The sequence below is a fragment of the Temnothorax curvispinosus genome, unplaced genomic scaffold (genome assembly GCF_003070985.1).
Source record: "Temnothorax curvispinosus isolate PA1 unplaced genomic scaffold, ASM307098v1 QBEX01013525.1, whole genome shotgun sequence".
NCBI classification, from domain to species: Eukaryota; Metazoa; Arthropoda; class Insecta; order Hymenoptera; family Formicidae; genus Temnothorax; species Temnothorax curvispinosus.
This window is the reverse complement of record NW_020223305.1, coordinates 27,416-47,484: the sequence shown is the minus strand read 5'-3', so window position 1 is coordinate 47,484 and position 20,069 is coordinate 27,416. Positions and strand designations below refer to the sequence as shown.

Genomic DNA, 20,069 nt, shown 5'->3' with positions numbered 1-20,069 from the left:
TTAGCAACGCGAATCTTTCAAATCATTAAATAAAAGTTGTACGTTTTCTTATAAATCCTATTGTTTATTGTATAAAAATAGTCTTTACTTATTACACTTTTATTTATGTACACTTAACGAAACGTTAATTTCGTATAAATATTAAGTGACCATTAATAAATGGTGAATGAATTTTCCAATAACTGCGCAAGATCTTCTTCAGACTGTTCACGTGGAGCCAATTTTGTGATGCGATGCTGAAAACAGAAAGAAAGAAATTTCAATTTTTGATGTCTTTAAAAAGGAGAATGTACCCTGATCATTACTGCTACATTTTATGTATGTTATTGTGTTACATTTTTTCCATTTGATAAGGAATACATGGCGCACTGAATTTACCTGAGGTAAAGTGCCTTGAACTAACGTAGGAATGTCTTCTTTTTTGAAACCGAGTTCTGTCAAACCGTTTTCAATTTTCATAACGCGCATGTATTCCTTCACGGTGTCGGCCAAAATTTTTCCCGCGTCAGCCCGCTTGGAATTCTTGACGTCTACACCGAGCAGTTCCGCAGCTTCCAGATGCCTCTCTGGACATGCGCTTCCGATAAAAGAAAACACGGCTGGCGCGGAGATCACCACAGATAGGCCATGAGGAACTATGGGATGATCATCGCTGTATCCCTTAAAGTAGCGATTTAATAAAAACATCAAAGAATTTCAAATAATTAGTTCTGTATCTCTATATAGAAGAGATACAGGAAAATAGTATAATTTAAAAGATATATTCTAAATAAGAGATAAAGAAGAGATCGCAAGAAAAGGAATATTATATTTGAAGTTTATAATTACTTTTGGTTGGAAATTTCGAACGTTTCCGCTGATAGGATACGAAAGTCCATGACAAAGATGAACACCAGCATTTCCGAAACCAACGCCCGCCATTGTACTTGCTAAATGCATATGACTCCTCGCTTCCAAATCATCTTGATTGTAAACTGCTCGCTTGAAATATCTATGCAAGAGATCAAATATTATTAATATTAACTACAAATATCATTTATTAATTTATGTGTTTTATAAAGTAAATTTTAAACAACGTATATTTCTTTTAGTCCTTAGATTTTAATATTACATTTTATGTTTATGAAATTAATGAAAAATTAAGAAAATATCAAACTGTTTTAGCGTTTTTAATATTTGCTAAGAGAGATAGCTTTGTAAAATTAATACATTTATTTTAATATTAATTAGAATAGTGCTTTATATTTTAATATTATATAACTTCGTAATTCTATCTCTTGATAAAAATTCAACCACTATTCTTCTGATTTGGAATATCTGTGGTTTAGAGTAGATAGATGCACAGATATTGGATTGACGCAATTGTGTTTAAGTAATTGACTGATTAATTACTTGCGCATAACTTGAAGAGCATATCGCGCCCAGACATCGCTGACAGGATTGCTGCCTTGATAAGCTGGTCTCAGAATTGGATTCGATGGGCACGGCGTCCTCTCTGTATAGGGTATCGCCGTAAAGGATTCCAAAGCGTGGCAGAGCACGTCGAAACCGGAGTAAGCGCATACTCTCTCCGGTAAAGTCAGAGTGTGCTTGGGATCGATGATTCCCAACGTTGGACGTAGAGCTCTGCGATTAAAGAGTTAATGAATTAATTTCTTTTTGCATATCTTCTTTCAATCCAACGACGTATAATGAACGTTTACCTGTTTGCGATCCCCGTTTTGGCTTTTAGGGGCCGATAATCGAAGATGGACACTCCAGTTGTCTCAGAACCGGTACCGGAAGTTGTCGGAACGGCGACGAGCGGTTTCAGAGGAACTTGGATCGGTTTACCTTTCCCAATCGGGGCATTCACGTAATCCAAGAAGTCGGCGTCTGGATCGCAGCTGTACAGATTTGCCGCTTTGCAGGTATCAATCACGGAACCACCGCCAACCTGCGGATTAATAATAATTTAATAACAATCTCCCCCCGTATGGGACCGGGGTAGAATAGTCCCATGGTATGTTCTGCCTGTCGTAAGAGGCGATAAAAGAACAAGTGAGACATAGGGCAGCAGCTAGAGTCACTGTCAGATCGAGGCTGGGGAGGATTCTCGACAGGCCCGATACTGAACATTCACAGACGCCAATCACTGATTAGGCGGCTGTGATATTACGATGTGGAAGGCAACAGGAAACCATCACCAATGATAATCATATAATATGATTAGATATCTAATAATTAAAAATATGATATGTAATAAAAATAAACAGATTATTTTAATAAGATAACAAAAAGATATTTATATATATTGATTTAAAAAAAGAACGCGACATTAAGAGTCAGTCGTACTCTCTTTCTCTTTATAGTCTTTTATCGCGTTTCTTGTATACGTACCGCTACAAAAGCGTCGAAATTTCCACGCTTGGCAAACTCGATCGAATCTTGTAAGCTCTGCTCAGTTGGTTCTACGCGTACTTTATCGTAAATCTCGAATTGAACTCCATATTTGGAGAGGCTGTTAATGGCAGTTTTCACGGGAGTTAAATTCACCAAGTTAGGATCTGTCATCAGACACGTTTTCTTCGCTCCCAAATTTTGTATGTCCATTCCTAACTCTCTCGTTACTCCTACTCCATACCGCACCGTAGAACAGGCCATCTAAAATTTTACGCAACTTCTAATAATTTACATAATACATAAATTAATATATAGAGGTGTCATAAATTAATAGATTGCATTATTTTAAATGTTTAGCGATAAGAAGAAAAAAATTAAATTATTAAAGAGAATTTAACATCTATTGTAGTAGATCGGATTTAACTACCCGGGAAAAGACATGTTATAAATAAAATGACATGTTATAAATAAAATTCAGATTATTATCAGGAACTCGAATATGCAGCATCGAGTACAGTTGCTGTAAAAACAGTTCTTATCTGACTAAACAACGCGGGAGACTTTCGATTACATAATCGTGGTATTTGCGATAAAATCAACACATTGACATGCACTTTAAAGAGAGCTTTTAATAATTTCTCTCTTCTTACACATTTTTTACCTCGAAAGCATATTCCTTGTCGCTTGTGACATTTGCTGCAGTGCTCCGAGCTTTTCCGTGATCCCGTACGCTAGTAGCTCCTGGATTTCCATGCGCTGGACATCTGCATCTAAAAATTCAGAATAATTTAAAGTTTATATTCCGCGTTTGCCATTAAATTTTTAACACCATTCTATCCCAAAATAAGTCTATTAAGAATCGTTATCGAATTAATGCGCTATTTTTATAATGGATTGACACACGTAGACTCGTCTGATAGATTGTCACTGATATCGTTATCTTCCTCTCTTCTCATATTTCTTACGTTTCTTATATATTTTTATAAAGCCGATAGAAATTACTTTCACTACTTTAATAATATAAAATAGCATTCTAAATATTATATTTATGGCTGCTAATACTAATATATTATTCTTAGATAAGTGAAGACATAATCTATTTTCTTAAATAAATTTATTTCTATCATATTTATTAATTTGTGATAGAATTAAAACACTTCGCGATTTATTTGACGTCACTATTATATTATCTACTTTTTTTTATATAAAGATTTTTAGATATGCGATAGTTTACTTACGACTGGGATGAAATCACTTGCAGAAGGTCAATGACGCGTCGTCTCGGCAGCATTTTAAATATTTTTTTAGGAGTGATCGTCTAAATCTTTCGATTGAAAATGTTGCGGAGTAACGTTCTCCACGAACTGTCGACTGTCGTGCTTCATTCCCGACTTAATAATCTACAACCGGTTCGTACTCCCCCTCCTTTTACTGCACGTGTTTACCACTTGATGAAGTGGCTCTATTATCCATGTGTTCGTATTCATATGTGAACAGGACTGTATCAATAGAACTTTGTCGAGCTACGTTTAGTGCTGCTCGCTGTTAGTCTCGTTCAGACTAAAAGATAATTGTTAAAATCCCGATTTTTGAAACGAAAATCTGAACATTAACATTGAATAAAGTGAATCGAATTTGTTACTTAAAAAAAATGTTAAATAAAAAAAGTCACTCATTAATACAAAAAGAAAAATATAATACTTTATTTAATATATTATATATTTTCACGGATGACCTATAATAATATTACTATATACCTTCTGATGATGTTTGCGGCACATCTTGTAATATATCATGCATTCCTACCATCTCTTGGTAATTTTCTTCAAAATAATTATTGAAAAAGTTTACATAAGTTCGGGGATGCTGGAGCCGTCTGTATAACCGACAAAATTACCATTTTCTATGTTATCGACTATATCTGTCCTTGTATAGACAAAGATATAGACAAGGATAGCACGCTACATTGTACGCACACATACGCACGATGCACATCGACATTATACTTTTATATTACGCTTCCAAATCTTGATTTGGAGGGTTTATCGATGTTTATCTTGTTGTGCAATTCGGGGGAACTTGTTTTCGCGTTCGTACCAATGGTATATCTCTTGTATGAAATACATCTTGTGACGCGAGCTGACAGCTCGCCGCAACTCGAGACGCCGTATTGGGATAAAAGTACGATAAGGAAATCTGTACTTCCGTAATTTTTTCTCGTTTTCTATATAAAATCGGAGTTCCCCCGAATCATTAATGTATGTACTGCAATTCTGGAGAAGGATTTTTAATTCTGTCAAATTAATACGACGCTACGTGCCGACAAAAAATGCTAGTAAAACAGACGGCTCCAGCATCCCCTTAAGTACATGACATTTAATTAATAAGTACAATTCATCAAAGTATTACATATTTTATATACATTTAACCTATTATTTTATATTATATGCGTGCTAACCCTTTATCTAAATTATAATTATATATTTCTTTATTTTCTTATATTAATATTTATATACATACCGTAGTCCATACATTTATACATCGAGTAGTCCATACTATATGTCGATGACGTTTTGCTTGGCAGCTTGATGTTTTGCGTACTTTTAATTCGCTGAAAATCGTGGCGGCCGCTGAGTAAACATGTTGAGACTTTAGGTGCGCTTAGACCGGTATTCATAGTCGGTTCTTATTTTAAGACCATCTTAAGTAATGTCTTAAGATGCTAATACGGCTTTGTGATTTGTTGCGGCCCCAATTTATTATTAAGAAATAGGATTAAGAAATGGTTTTATTATTTAAAGATCACAATATTATTTAAAGAGCAATCCTATTAAATAAAGTATTATAATAATATTAAATGTGACCGTGAAAGTGTCCGCAAGACGAAAGCTTAATCAGCAAAACAATGAGTTGCGCGAGCGGCCTACATCCGATCGAGCAACTCATCAGCAGTAATGTAGGACGAACGAGCCGATAAAAGAGAACGAGAAGAAGAATCGAGAGAGCAATTGGAGTCGGGCAGCGACGGACATTTCTTGTACATAATAATTGTCAAACAGATTTAATTAAAGTATTATTTATTCAAAGTGCCGTGTATGATAATTCCGCCTCCTCCGTGGAGCGAAAGAACCCGGTAGAATCGTTCAGCAGAAAATCATAAAACAGTTGCAATACTGTTGCGTTCTGCTGAACATAGCCAAAATGAGAAATAAATTTATAAAAAAAAAAAACGCAAATCATGATGCGTCCGTGCGATTCGATGAGAAGCTGTAGCCCAGGCAACGTTCACGTTGTAGGCGCGTGGCGAGCACGGTCGTGGACCGTGGTGCTGACACGTCAATTATACGCTGTCTGTTTAAAATACACCCGTTTGAATCCAAACTTTACTATTGTTTTTTAACTTATTCATGTTGGCTAGCATTATAATAAGTATGTACGTGTCGGAACATTTTATTATAATGTGAGCTTCTTCCAGAATATTACACGCGTGAAAAACTATTTTCGTATCAGCTTCTTCATGAGCTTCTAGCGTGTAGATATCATTTATCGAAAATAAAACAGTCTCATTATATTAACTTTATATTCATAACACTGATCGAAGTTCAGTAAAACTGTTTTATTTCCAAAAAATGGTATCATTTCTGTACTCTGCCAATGTACAATTAAAAAACGGACAAGAGCTTTCTTGAAATTGCTATTTCTAAGCTCTTTGACAAAATCTGCGGGTCTCGTTTGATCAGGTCCAGAAATCACATACATATACGCTCATCACAGTTACCGCCTCGGAGAGATCTTTCATAATCTTTAATTGAGGGCGTGAAATATCTATCAAAAATGACGCGTACTTCTCGAGCTTTATTATTTGTTGTTACCATCTGCAGTATTTTTTTAGATATATTTTTAAACGTTTTTGGTATGTCTTTCATACAATGTATTAGATAAAAGCCGTCTATCAAACAAACGTCCGCGTGTGTCGGAGCTATACTTTTAACATTCTTTTCTAATAGCTTAAGTAAAACTGATTTATCAGTCTTAAATATCGATCCGTCTAAATGGCACAATGACATCGGAACGGGTGTTAATGGAAAAGTAAGAATCTTTTCTATGTTTGTATTTTTATTCATTGAAATGGCTAACATGCAGCCAAATAAATCCCCCTGTAATCTTATTTCTTGCATTTTGTTGTTAATTGTGATCTTTTTCTCTTTGCGGTTGAATTTGCAAAATTAAGTATTTTATTTTGTTTGATCGTCGCTTTAAATCTATTTGGCGATTCTGCGCATTCAGAAATAAATGTCTCTCTCAACGAATTATCATTTTTCTCTGCATTTAATAAAAAGTTACAAACTTCTTCGGAAGCTGTTCGTCCGGTGCCAATGTTATATAAAAAATCACGTTCGATATTTTCACTGTTAAACGGATTAAAATTTTGCTTTAATAAATTTATGAAATTTTGCAACTGAACAGAATCCTTTTTTATTTGATGTATTTCCAAATCTCCGGTAATATCTTGAGCTCTTTTTAAACCAGTTTCTTCGTACGTAGGCAATATCAGTGTTGAGCGTATGCTGTGACTTTTTGACCATCTTTGACGAGCATTAATCAAATTCGTAAAATGTGTTATTCCGGTTAATTAATCTCCTTGCAGCATCCGCATTGACTGTCTATTCGAGTGTCAAATCTACAGTATTTTTAGAGAAAAGGTTTATCTGTTCTTTTGACATCAAAAAACCCATTTCGAAATTGAATTTCTAAACCTGGATGTGTTTCCTGAACTTTCAATAGATTATCATGGTATTTTACTAATCACCGAGAATAGTTTCCTTGATTAAACATAAAAAATAAATTGGCCATTTTCGGAATAACTTCTTTAAAAAGTTCAAAATCACCGATGAGGATGCTGCGCGTAAACATTAGATAGTAATCGACAAAATTAATGTATACATAACGTAATACTGCGGCGTTTTTCCAAAGTCTCCACATTCAATGATGCCTTTTTTTATAATCTAAAAAATCTGTTAACAATTTATCGAGAGTTGGATTCGAAATTTTTGAATTTAAAATCTTATTCGACTGAAATTCTTTGATAACTTCGAGTACATTTACTTCTACATTGATATTTTGCTTGGTTAAAAAATCTTCAAGCAACAAAACTTGCAATCCTAGCGACACTAAAGGATGTAAACGCTTACATCGATTAAAATGTCGCAATTCTTGCGCAATTCTCCGACTTTGACGCATCGTTTCATATACTACGGAAATATTTGTCAGCGAGGCATTTTGATCGGTGTAAGGTACGATACTTTTTATTTGATTGATTTATCTACTACGATTTTACTGTTAAACCCAACTCACATTGGCGTGTTTGCAACGCAGTTCGCTATCAATGGGCAGTAATTTTTCAACCATTTTTGGGTTTTTGGCGTAAGTAACCAATTCCGGACATATAGCGTCAAACGTCCATCTCCTTTTGGCGGGAGGTTCATTTGTAGTACGTTCTATATCACATGTGCGCGCATCGCAAATATCTGTATCAACATTTTGGTAAATTATACCGACAGTATCGTGTAACGTATCCTTACCGCTACAAGTTTCAACGAATCGATCGTAATTGTCGAAGGCTACTCCTGTACAATAATTAGACGATAAGTAAATATCTTCGGGACAAATAATCGATTTACTGCAAGAGGCAAACGTAGCTTCAGTTTCCAATTCCTCGATAGTGTTGTAACTGCAGCAGTGCCCGTATTTATTTATAATGTCAATTACTTTTCTACTACTTGTGATGCTTTTCAATGTCATTCCAAGCGTTATGTGCTTAGAAGTTTTAATTTTTCCATGACTTACTGCGTAAATAAGGTCTTGGACGATTGACTTTACTTTGCGAGTGCAGTTAGAACTTTTTACAGTTCTTGGATCATTACCGTAAATTACTGAACGGAAAAACTGCGAAACATCAGCAGAGATTTTGTATTCTTCCTTAATAAAATCGAGCGCTGTCATATTGCCTGATAGAGGCTGAGCTTTAATCGATAACATTTTTTTTCTCAATATAAATGCCCCACGATCTAATACTTCCAGCTCCTCACATTTGCCGAAAGTTTTATCTGTAATTACAGAGCCGTCTTTTGGTGCAATAATTTTTCTATTGTGAAACGTTATTACTTGTAAATCATCGCCAAATTTTTTTGTTAACTTTTCTAACAAATAACTGCTTGTTAAAGTTGATTCGTAAGACTCGTAATTTTCTACACCTAACTTATATAAAGGATTTTTTGCATATTGTACAAGATACTTCAGTGAATAGCACTGTTTATTTGCTATCGTATTTTGTGTTATTAAATCATAAATTTCATCATCAACTAAAGCATGAACTTCTCTTATAGCGTGCCACTCTGATTTTTTAGCAGTCTGAGCTAATATATGTTTTTTGAAATAATTTAATTTAATTTACATGCGTTATGGTAATTAATTAAATTTTGCGATCGTACATTTTTAATTTTACTTAACATTTGCGTATCGTTTAGAGCAGTGGCATTTGTAACGATTTTTTCGATCAACATTTTGGACACAAATTTAATAATCGGAACCACTTTATAATTTTAAACTTTACGTGACTTATCGCAAAAAAAAAAAGAAAACAAATTACATTGCCGCTATCTACTTGTTCTACGTGTGAAGATAACTGTGACATGTTATTGTCTGACTCTTAAACATTTTCTGTAAAATAAAATATAATTCGTTACTTTACTTTACTTAACAAAAAATTTTATTTCAAAAATTTACATTTTTTGAATAAGAAATGTAAATTTTTGTACGAGAAGTTTTCCGGAACCTTCCACGGGGGGGGGGGGAAGAATTCACAATTCTGTTTATCATTATTAGTTTAGTTGACAAAAACTTAAAATAATAAAAAAATACCTTGAAATTAGAAAGCTACATAAAATGTTCAAAGTATAGAAAAATATGACATTTGCAAAATATAAGTAATGTAAAATGTTAATAAGCTAAATGTAAAAATAACTATACATAAATAGAAGAAAAAAAATAAAAAATGTTATCGCATTTCGAGCATAAGTAGTTCAGTGCGTGGCATCGTTTCATCATCTGATCTACGAGTGCGACTTTGTAAGTACAAATACCTATTTAAAATTTTTGATATTAATACTTTTCACATATTTCATAATTCTATAAGTATTCGCTTTAAAAGAAAAAAAAATTGAATTAAAATAAATATTTGCTCTTGCATATTAAATTGTAACAAATTAAAATTTTTCGGTATATTTTAACAACAATATTATCACAATTATTTTAAAATAATTACAAAAACACTGCATTAAAATAAAAAATAACTCTATACGTTACAAAAATAATTTAGCTTTTAATTTTTTTTCAAAGGTTATATTTGCCTAAAAGTGCATACGACCACGTATAAAAAATATATGTCCCCTATTTCGGTCTAGATTTCGACATTACAAGCTAATTAAAAACAGAAGGAGATACTTCAATATGTTTTCTCGTGAATATGAGACGCAGTTTATTTCATGCATGATACTTATACTTGGAACTCTTTAAGCTACAAGAAAATATACTTATTGTTAGAGATACGCTTGTTTCCTACGAATTTATTTTACAATTAACGCAACAGGGTAGGTATACAGTAAACTGTATATAGTAAACTGACTGAGTTATAAATTTTAGGAACCGATTGCAATAAAAAGTATATACATTGTTAGGTAATTTCGTGATAATTTTATTAGCGTGGAATAATTGAGATTTTTGTTCTGTAATACGTTACACATTTTCGTTAAAAAACGTTTAAAGCGAAATAAATGCATATATTTCTCATACGTTTTTAAAACACGTTCATTTTTTTTTTCATTCCAATGGTGCAATAGTCCGAGTCGGACCTAGGCTTTTGCCAAAATCATATGTGCTTGTGCGCGCGCACGTAGATTGCATACAATGCAGCACATAGGACCTACAGTTTAACGCCGAATCCGAACGGCAAGGTAGAGGGGGTTTCGAGGCAAGGGATACACCTGACGGACTGCCATTCCGTCGAGGTTTTAAAACACGTATCCATCTACTTTTAAACTTCACTTTGAGGCAAGGAATACTCCTGATGGGCTGCCATTTCGTCGAGGTTCTAAAACACGTATCTACTTTTAATCTTCACTTCGAGGTAAGGGATATTCCTGACGGGCTGCCATTCCGTCGAAGTTTTAAAACACGTCTCCACTTTTAATCTTCACTTCGAGGTAAGGGATATTCCTGACGAGCTGCCATTCCGTCGAGGTTTTAAAACACGTATCCACTTTTAATCTTCACAGCTCAGCCAATATCGAATTTTATTACTCAATTAATTTTTGTCTCTTAACTTATTAGCATATAATTAACGTGCAAGCTATAAATTAAACTTTATGGCCTAATAACAGTTAATTACTATAAATTAATTTCTTTAAATAATTTTTTAAATAACAACATTAAAATTTTTTATTTATGTGTACATTATAACACTTTTACTGACAAGTGAAACAAAAATAACGCTCTCACGCTAAGACTGTTTTTTGATCAGTTACTGTGTTTTTTTGCTGATTCTTATAGTATTTATGCTTTTCCAATCCCTTTTTTTTACAGTTTTTGACTTAATTATTCGGTATCATTTACGATAGGGATCGGCACGCGCAACACAGGCAAGTGTTCACAGACTGAGCTATAAATTTTAGAGACCACAGTTACTAAAAATCGTTAATTTTGAGTATTTCCTATTTAGAATGACATTTACGTGTAGAGATAGATTTTATTCATAAATAAATAATAATTAACATATTTATCGCTACATGTATCATTTATAATACATTTACAATACACCTAGAACCTAACTATGCAGCAATGAGAATGTTAATTATTATTTATCGTAAAAAATTCACTAATAATAAGCGCGAAAGAAGAGAATAATTTTATTTATTTAAAAAATTACTAAAATTATTTATGTATATATATACTTAAAATATTTTATGTTATATTTCTCTATCACTTGGCGATGGTTTTCTCTTTAGTGTTTAAACAAACACATTTTTTTCATAGATAGAATACTTATTATATAATAAATATGTAACTTCAATGTTATCTCATATTGCAAGGAAAAAGTTGGAATTAAGTCACGAACAGTATCCTGTGATATAAGAATGTAATTTTGATTGAAATGCAAATTCAGGTATACTAGGAAAATTACATGGAAAAAAATAATTCTACTGTTGCACCAAAATCATCACTACTGCATTTTCGTAGCAACAAAATTATCTCATATCGCGAAGAAAATGTTGCAACTAACAATAAGTAACGAGTGATATGTGATAAGAATGCAATTTTGGAATATAATTTACAATTATATGTACTAGGAAAATAGGCATTTATTAGAAATTTTAATAGTATTCGGAAAAGTATTGTAAATTGTTTCTTTAATAATGGTACAAAAATAAAATGCATGTAATTATATAATTATACAATATGGTTCTTATTGTAAGTCGTTTATGAAATCGTTATTTTAACTGTTTCCTGCTTAAAAAAAAAGTATTTAAAATGTATTAAAATTTCCAAATATGTATTAAAAAAACAAGAAAGAAACATTTACAAATATACACACCAAGTTCACTGTTTTATTTGAGAAATGAATTCTGTCGGAATAAATATGAGACAAGAATTCAATGTTTTCTACTTTAATCCTGCAACCATAATGAGTCGTTTGCGGCTTTGACATTTCTGACTATGTTAGTATTTATCAAAAGTCCAATTACTTAGCGTTTTTAAAAAGTTTAGGGTGAGGGAAGTGTGAGATCACGGGACCCGCCGCCATTCGTTAGTTTACCTGCAACTGATGAACGGTGAACATCTCTGTCGAGGATGCCAACGACCCATATAAACGACTTACATAGGTAAAATTCGACTTTTCAAAAACCTTTCGTGTGTACTCGCGCGGCGATTCTGAAGGAAATTCATGGAAACTTTCAATTTGAGTTCTGACTTCCCGAGCTATTCCTTCAGTGTCCAGTAAGCTTTAAAATATCGTAAACTTTTACCGCATAATACTTATTTTATGATAAATATCCCTCATGCTTTCAAATTTCCAATCTGATTCCACGCAGTACTTTGGCAGTACACGGCGCGCCTGCCGGAAGGTTAAAATAAATAAATTTTTTCAACGATTAAATTAACAATTGCAAAATTAATGTAGGATTGTTAAGGAAGCGATAGAGAGCGAGAGAGCGAGAGAGCAGTCGTAGAGCAAGCATCAAAGTTATAAATCGAGAGTTTGTAATTCGTCAAATAAACTATTTGTTTCTCCCGTTACTTCTGGCCAATTAATTCCATATTATTGGAGGCTCGTTTGGGATCAAGCCAGCTTGGTCCGGAATATAACAAGTGTTAGTGAGAGACCGCGAAAAACGTCACTGTGAGAAGGTGCAGCCGTGAGAGACTATACCGCGCGTTAATTACGCGTGAGATACATTCTGAACAGACATCATAAGTGCGAGGAGTAAGTGACCTAACAATGTTAAGCAGGGTCCACATTATCGAGCCAAACCGCGAACCGAGTCCCGAACCGAGCCTCGAGCAGAACTTACAGACGAACCTCAAATCGAACTCCATCGCGAACCGCGAACATAAGTTAAAATTTTTTGAAGTCAAATCTTGTATTGAAATTTATAATAAAATTTATATAAATTCTTAATACATGTATGCAAAATGCATATTTATATTTACAATCGTATTTTTTAACATTGCAATATATATATTATAAATTTATTGCGTATTTATCACAACAGGTTTAGAGTATGTTTATGCAATATTAATTCTAAATTTTGTTTTATGGTTTGAAAAGAAATTAAGTTTTGAATACAGAAAAATAATAAAAACACATATACATATATTCACTCACCTTTTCCTGTTTCCATACTTTTTTTATTTTTGCTTTTTCTCTTTGCAGAGATGCCAATAATGTCGTCATCTTTTTTTTGCACATGTCACTATCACATTCGAGTTCTTTACTTATTTCTTCTTATAAAAAAAGTATGAGAACAGGAAAAGACGACTAAATATGTGTATACATATGCGTGCTTTTATTATTTTCTTGTATTCAAAGCTTAATTCCTTTTCAAACCATAAAACTATATTTAGAGTGGTACCAACTATATTTAATATTGCACAAACATACTCTAAATCTATGATAAATACGCAATAAATTTATAATATATATTGCAACGTTAAAAATACGATTGTAAATATAAATATGCATTTTTTTAATTGTTATAATGTTCGGGATTTTTAGCGTCCCGTATATAATAATCTTTTCTGCTCATAATCACTAATTAAACATTTTTTATCAGACCATTCCATTTTGTCTACCAGTAGTCGTGTAGACTGCACATATGTGGATAGAATCAAATACAGCGACTGGGCAATTACTCACGTTTTCTTTCATCGTTCATTTTTTGTTTTTTGTCATTATTTGTCTAGCTCGAAGCTTAACTACCAGTCTACCACCCGAGAAAGCGTATAATCTGATCATAAAAAGCATCTTTTGATGTTTCGTCAGAATACCGACTTTTGGTGGGACACTGCGAGCCAAACCGCGTATCATCAAAATCCTTGCAGATTCGTGGGGTGAGCACGCGATGGTTCGCACTGATGTTCGATTCGAGGTTCGCGAGCCTCGCGCGAGTCCGTCGGCTCGACAATGTGGACGCATGATCGGCTCGCAACGAAGTTCGGCTCGCGGTTTTGCTCGATAATGTGGACCCTCCTTTAGAACTGAAGGAGAAATTGATGGAGCTATCCCACTCCTATGGGATATATATAGCAAAAATGCAAGAATTTCAAAAAGTTTTTTTTATTAAATACAAAAATGAATATTTTATATTTCTATTCTTTTTTATAGTGTTTAATTCAATTCAATCTTTATTTATCTCCCCTTCCGGGATTGGAAAGGCTTTTTTTTCAGGAAAAACGTTCTAAAAAATTTTTACAATTATACATTCAGTCATTAATCACATACATTTTACATGGCGTTTTACAGGGACGTACCCTTTTTACATATACCCGTAACCCATTTTAATTCTATTCGAAACCTGGCCTTTGTGCGACTTTACAATACTACTATTACCCTCCCTACCCCTTCTAGTGTCTTCCCTCCGGTCCTTCCCCCTGGTCCGCTTCGTCCTCGTCCATGTCCATCAGTAGTTTTTCCTCCATCCTCTTCGCGATCTCGTCCTCTGCCGACCTCCTTGTCCTCCTACTTTCCTCCTCTCTCTTTTCCTTTTCCTTTTCTTTTTTGATCCTTTTTTCCACCGACTTGTCTTCATCTATTTTTACCTTCATTCTGGTTTCTTCTTTTTTCCTTGTTTCCAGTACTTTCCATTTATCCTCCTCACTTCCCATCTTTACCAGAATTGTTATCCATTCTCCTCTCTGCCCTATCATGTTCACCTCCTTCACCTCCACCTTCACTTTAAGTCCTTCTGTAAATAGCTGCTTCACCTTATAACAGTTTAAATCACTTCCTCCCCATCTCTCTTTCTCGACCCTATAAATTATCACATTCTTCCTTCTTTTTTCATCATTGCTTCCTTCATAATCTTCATACCACCATTTTCTCTTATATACCTTGTCCCTTCTCTCCTCACTCTCGTCCTTCTTCCTTTTACCTGAACTTTGCTTCATTCTGTATACCTTCCTTTTCACCCTCTCTACTTCCTCTTTTAGTTTTTTATTTCGTCCTTAAAGTCCTTCATCATTTTCGCTGCTTGCCCTTCCACTATCATCGCGCCTTCCTGTCAATTATTATTGTTCCTTTGTACTCCTTTTTTCCGTCCATCTTTTTCTTTCCTTTCCTCTTGCGATATCTGTAAACAAAATTTAGGTTACTATTTATTCCCTCTGTTTAGCACATCACTGTGCTCTCTTGCATTCCTCTCCTCTCCAAGTCCGCCATCCGTTTCTCTCCTTCACCTTTGCTGCCTATCTTTACCTTGGATACTTCCGCAAACAATTCTTTCAATAATCACCGCTTACTTTCTCTACTACCGCTCGCTTCGTCCCATAGCTCGCCTTTACTGCCGCCACGTGCGTTTCTTACGTAAGTAATAACGTTACTGTATAATAGCGTTTCTAATTTACATACTTGTGACGCACTGTCTCACTTCGATTTCAACCAACACACGTGTGATTGGTCAATTTATTCTCGCCTCTAATTTCCGAAATGTGCGACTTTTCGAATTCACCCCTGACTACTACGACTTTTTAATTCTTGTACTTATTTGACTGCTGCAGATCTTGAGGTGAGCTCTCTCTTTTCTTTTACTGTTTCCTTTAACGATCGATTAAATATATTTTTCTTTCTTTTTCACAGTGGAAATGTCCACTATAATCGTGCGTACCAGCTCGCTTGTCACGACATCTCCTCAAGAAGGGAGCTTTCTGCCTCGAGCTCTGCAGGAATAGAATCCTTTTTCTTAATAAATGCTGAAGATGGCTCAAAGGAAGAGCCGAAACGTTCGTTACATTTGAATACACGTCTTAAGTTTTATTGCGCGCCACGTCCCGTGCCTGACTCGCATTCTTTTTTTCTATTTTTATCTTCACTCAAATTAAATAAATTGATTAAATAATTTAAAACACGTTGCTTCCGCACATGCTCTGATTCACCTTTATTTTCTAAAATAATTGCGTGAATTTTGCGGCGACTTATATTTCTCGAATACATTGTGCTTCTATTCGAGTTGAATTAAGACAAAGAACGACGTCATATCGATAAAACGCTTCGTTAATTTATTTTCTAATACTAATATGAATTTTTACAGTTGTGTAGAGCTCGAAACAGATATCAAGATGGATACGACGAACGCACAAACTAGTTCGGAACACGCACATGACGAAGTTCACCCGAGGGGAGATTCGATCAACGCGTTCTTCGCCGAGATGGTGATCCTTTTAACCGGCGCCACCGGCTTTTTGGGAAAAGCCCTTCTGGAAAAACTGCTGCGCTCGTGTCCCCAGGTGGCCACAATTTTCGTTCTGATCCGTCCAAAAAAGAACAAGTCTGTCGAGCAACGTCTTCAAGATCTACTAAACAATTCCGTTCGTATATATACCTATATATATGTATAATATATCCACTCCCGCGTATATCGCATTTAGAGCTCAGTTATGCATAAACAAATTTTTTCTGTCAGCCAAATAGGAAAATATTATTCGAGTCTATTATCGCCGGAAATATCGGAATAATTAAACTGCTTTAAATCGAGCTAATTGAGCTAATTCAGACCTACGCGTGACATGAAGGGCCCACGCGAGAATTTCTATGGCCTTTAAATTAAGGCACTTTCCCACTACTCGCCATAACACACATATTTATGCGTTGAAGATTATACGAGAATTAAACTCGTTTAAAACGAAAATTTTTATGTTTACTTTGTACGTTAAAATATTTTCTCTTTCTTACTTGTTCCAAAAAGCTTTAGTCTGAAGAGAATTCAAAAAATATTTGTTTCATATTAGGAACATTCGCTTTTGGATAAGTCGCGAAAATTCTCGATGTACACTCAAAAAAATGTTTTGCTGATGTAGGTAGATTTCTAGGTGTCACAACAAAAATTTATCGCTATTTTTCGTATCTGCTAGAATGTTGTTTGCCACATATAGAATTTATAGCAGCAACATTTTAGTAATATTTTCTGGAAAATTTAGGTCCCATTGCCAAATTTTAATCACTGCATTGAATAAATATGAGTTTCGATACTACGCTAGAACGATCTTTGTGAAAAATATAGCTGCCGATTATAACTGTAGCATCGAGATAATATATAACAACACATTCTAGATGTCACCAACTTATTTTTGTAGCTGCAGCCATAATAATTATATAGCTTTTTAGGATACCCATACTAAAAAAAGAGAATTATTATTTGCAAGAAAATAAAATATTTTAAATTCAGAAAAATGTTTTCTTATTGTTAAATGTACCCAATGCTTCTTTGAATTAAAGAAACCAAAGTCGAAGAAATTTATTTTTTTATTTAGAAATAATAATTTTTTTTTTAGTGATGTGGAATGATAAACGAGTGTAATTAATTTAGAAAAAGAGAGGCGCGAGATGGCCAACATAGCTATCTCTTTCTATTCACAAATGATGGAAAAGGTCAAACTACTACGGCTAGAAGCCGGATACCTTCACAACAATAGTTTTTTATTCGCAATAATTTTACGAACACATACGCTGTCCACTAAACACTGACTGAAATGACTGATGACTGATGACTGACACAGACTTGTACGCGATAACTGCGTCACAGTTGAGCGCGAGATTTTTTAAAAGAGCTAGACATATTGGGCGCATTATACGAATTACGTTAAGTGCGAGGATTATATATTCATTTTGTCTTTCGCCATTAATCTTTTCTATGTATTACAATCAAACTTTATAACAAATATTATTATTATACAGTGGCTTTAACATGGATAGGCGACAGAGAAACTTTCTTTCTAAATTTCACAAACAGTTCAGGTATAAATTATGTCTCTGTCATATAGATTAATTAAGGACGTTCACCGGTTCTTATACTAGAGAAAATCGAAATTCTATAGATTTTTTGCAACTGTGAATATACGTTAATTTAGGTGTGCTTTATAAATGTATCTCGATTTTTATACCGCAAGAGATACTGAAATTTATACCACGTGTAAAACACCTAAATTAACGGTATATTATTCACAATTTCAAGAATATCTATAGAAAATCGATTTTCTCTAGTATAAGGACTGGTGAACGTCCTTAAGTGTAAAACATAAGCGATATCACAGTATTTGCTAATCATTTATCTACCTTAGCTAATTTTTTGCACCCAAAAAATTTTTGCTATATAGGTGCAAAATCATTTTTTTGAGTGCAGAAGCTTATCTTATCCCTCTGTAACTTTATCGCAGCGTATTCACGCCAAATTTCTTATGGACGTAATAGCGTACACACTTGTTAAATTAATGTAATATCGATTTTGCACAACCTCGTGTAGGACGTCTTAAATATTTTATTCGTAGCTTTATGTCTAAAGTGTCAAGTTGTCATCGAAATGCACGACAATAGGTCGCGATTGTCGCCATTCTCACGATTATCTCAAATTATATTAATGTTGAACCGTAATTACTTTCGATATTACATATAAATATAACAATTATTGTAAATAATATACAATGCTATTTATTATATTTATTTTTATATATATCTAATATATAAAAATTAAATAATATTTTTATTTTATTCTATTCTGTTCTATTCTTTTTATTTTATTCTATTATGGTACTTAATATATAAATAATATATGTGTATGAGTATAAATTAACATATATAATATATTTCTATATAAGTATATAAAATTTTGTGTTCAATATTTTTCCGCGCGTTCCTCGCACCCTTCTTACGAAACGAAGCGGTAACGTGCCTCTTTCTTTGTGACAGGTTTTCGACAGGATACGATCGGAGTTTCCGGGCACCTTGAAAAAAATCTTCCCTGTAAAAGGTGACGTAGGCCTGCCGGAGCTGGGGCTCCAGCCTGAAGACAGAGACATGTTGATACAAAGAGTCAATATCGTGTTCCATAGTGCGGCTACTGTGCGCTTTAACGAGTCGCTGAAGATAGCCATTAATCTGAACACGATGGGCACCGATCGTATCTTGGACTTGTGCAGGCTCATGACAAACATTATTAGCATCATTCATGTCAGCACGGCCTACAGTAATGCCGACCGACGGGAGATTGAAGAATCAATATACACGTAAGCTGCCAGTTATATAAGCACGCGTGACAGCCGCATGGATAACGCGCTACTGTTTTCATCTCGGAGGGTAGATCTTCAAAATCATCTTAATCAAATTATTTTCGTCGCGGAAATACTTCTGCGATACTGGTTAACACTTTATCTACCGCCCGTGGTAGATAAAATTGACATACATTGTCGAGCGATAATATATTATTATAAATGATATTCACAATAATATGTTATTAGATGATCGGTATATTTTGACAAATAAATGCAGTGATAAGAATAATGAATCGGTTTGTCGCCGATTAGTAGACTTCTAATCAATAAGCACAGGCGGCACAAAGCTTATTAATATCAAGCTTCTGGTTGATAATGCATTAAATTATCCCGTTTATATACATTAAAATGTTAAGAATGGAAATATACGGGTCATAGATACGAGCAAAGCGTTTTTCTTCAAGAACATAATGTCCGATAAGCGGAACAGAAGGGGAATCTAATGACTAGACTATAAGTACATTCAATAAACTAGCTATTTCTTGCTTGCAATCTTCCCCTACGATACATATTTAAATTGCGGGTACATTTTTTTATTTTACATGATACGAATTGCATTTTATGTAAACCAGTTCAGTTTACGATAGGATAGGATAAAATGGTAAAAAGGTATTAAAAAATAATGCTCCTAAAGAAATGCTCGCTTTAAATTATCTATTAATCTATATTAATTAATGTCATTATTAATATACCTAATTAATATTAACTTATAATGTTTTATAATATTTACCCAATTAATCTATCATAATTTCCGATTATCTGCAATAACAAAATTTTATTCATATTTTTACGTGTCTCCGTCAAGTCGATTC

General features: G+C 33.9%; 2 protein-coding genes across 2 annotated transcripts in view; one reads left to right on the top strand and one right to left on the bottom strand.

The window, feature by feature from the left end:
• Positions 1 to 70: 70 nt before the first annotated feature.
• Positions 71 to 3,790, bottom strand: LOC112463666 (probable hydroxyacid-oxoacid transhydrogenase, mitochondrial). Its single transcript, XM_025030167.1, has 8 exons — positions 3,621 to 3,790; positions 3,044 to 3,152; positions 2,380 to 2,643; positions 1,704 to 1,936; positions 1,393 to 1,626; positions 829 to 991; positions 379 to 660; positions 71 to 236 (listed from the first exon to the last, which is right to left on the bottom strand). The coding sequence occupies exons 1-8, from the start codon at positions 3,671 to 3,673 to the stop codon at positions 153 to 155; spliced, it is 1,422 nt and encodes a 473-aa protein (XP_024885935.1). The 5' UTR covers positions 3,674 to 3,790; the 3' UTR covers positions 71 to 152.
• Positions 3,791 to 12,232: 8,442 nt separating this feature from the next.
• Positions 12,233 to 20,069, top strand: part of LOC112463657 (putative fatty acyl-CoA reductase CG5065) — a 10,288-nt gene continuing 2,451 nt past the window's right edge. The window contains 3 exon segments of the mRNA XM_025030157.1: positions 12,233 to 12,320; positions 16,245 to 16,521; positions 18,896 to 19,405. Coding sequence (XP_024885925.1) covers positions 12,289 to 12,320; positions 16,245 to 16,521; positions 18,896 to 19,405 — 819 coding nt within the window. The 5' untranslated portion in view covers positions 12,233 to 12,288.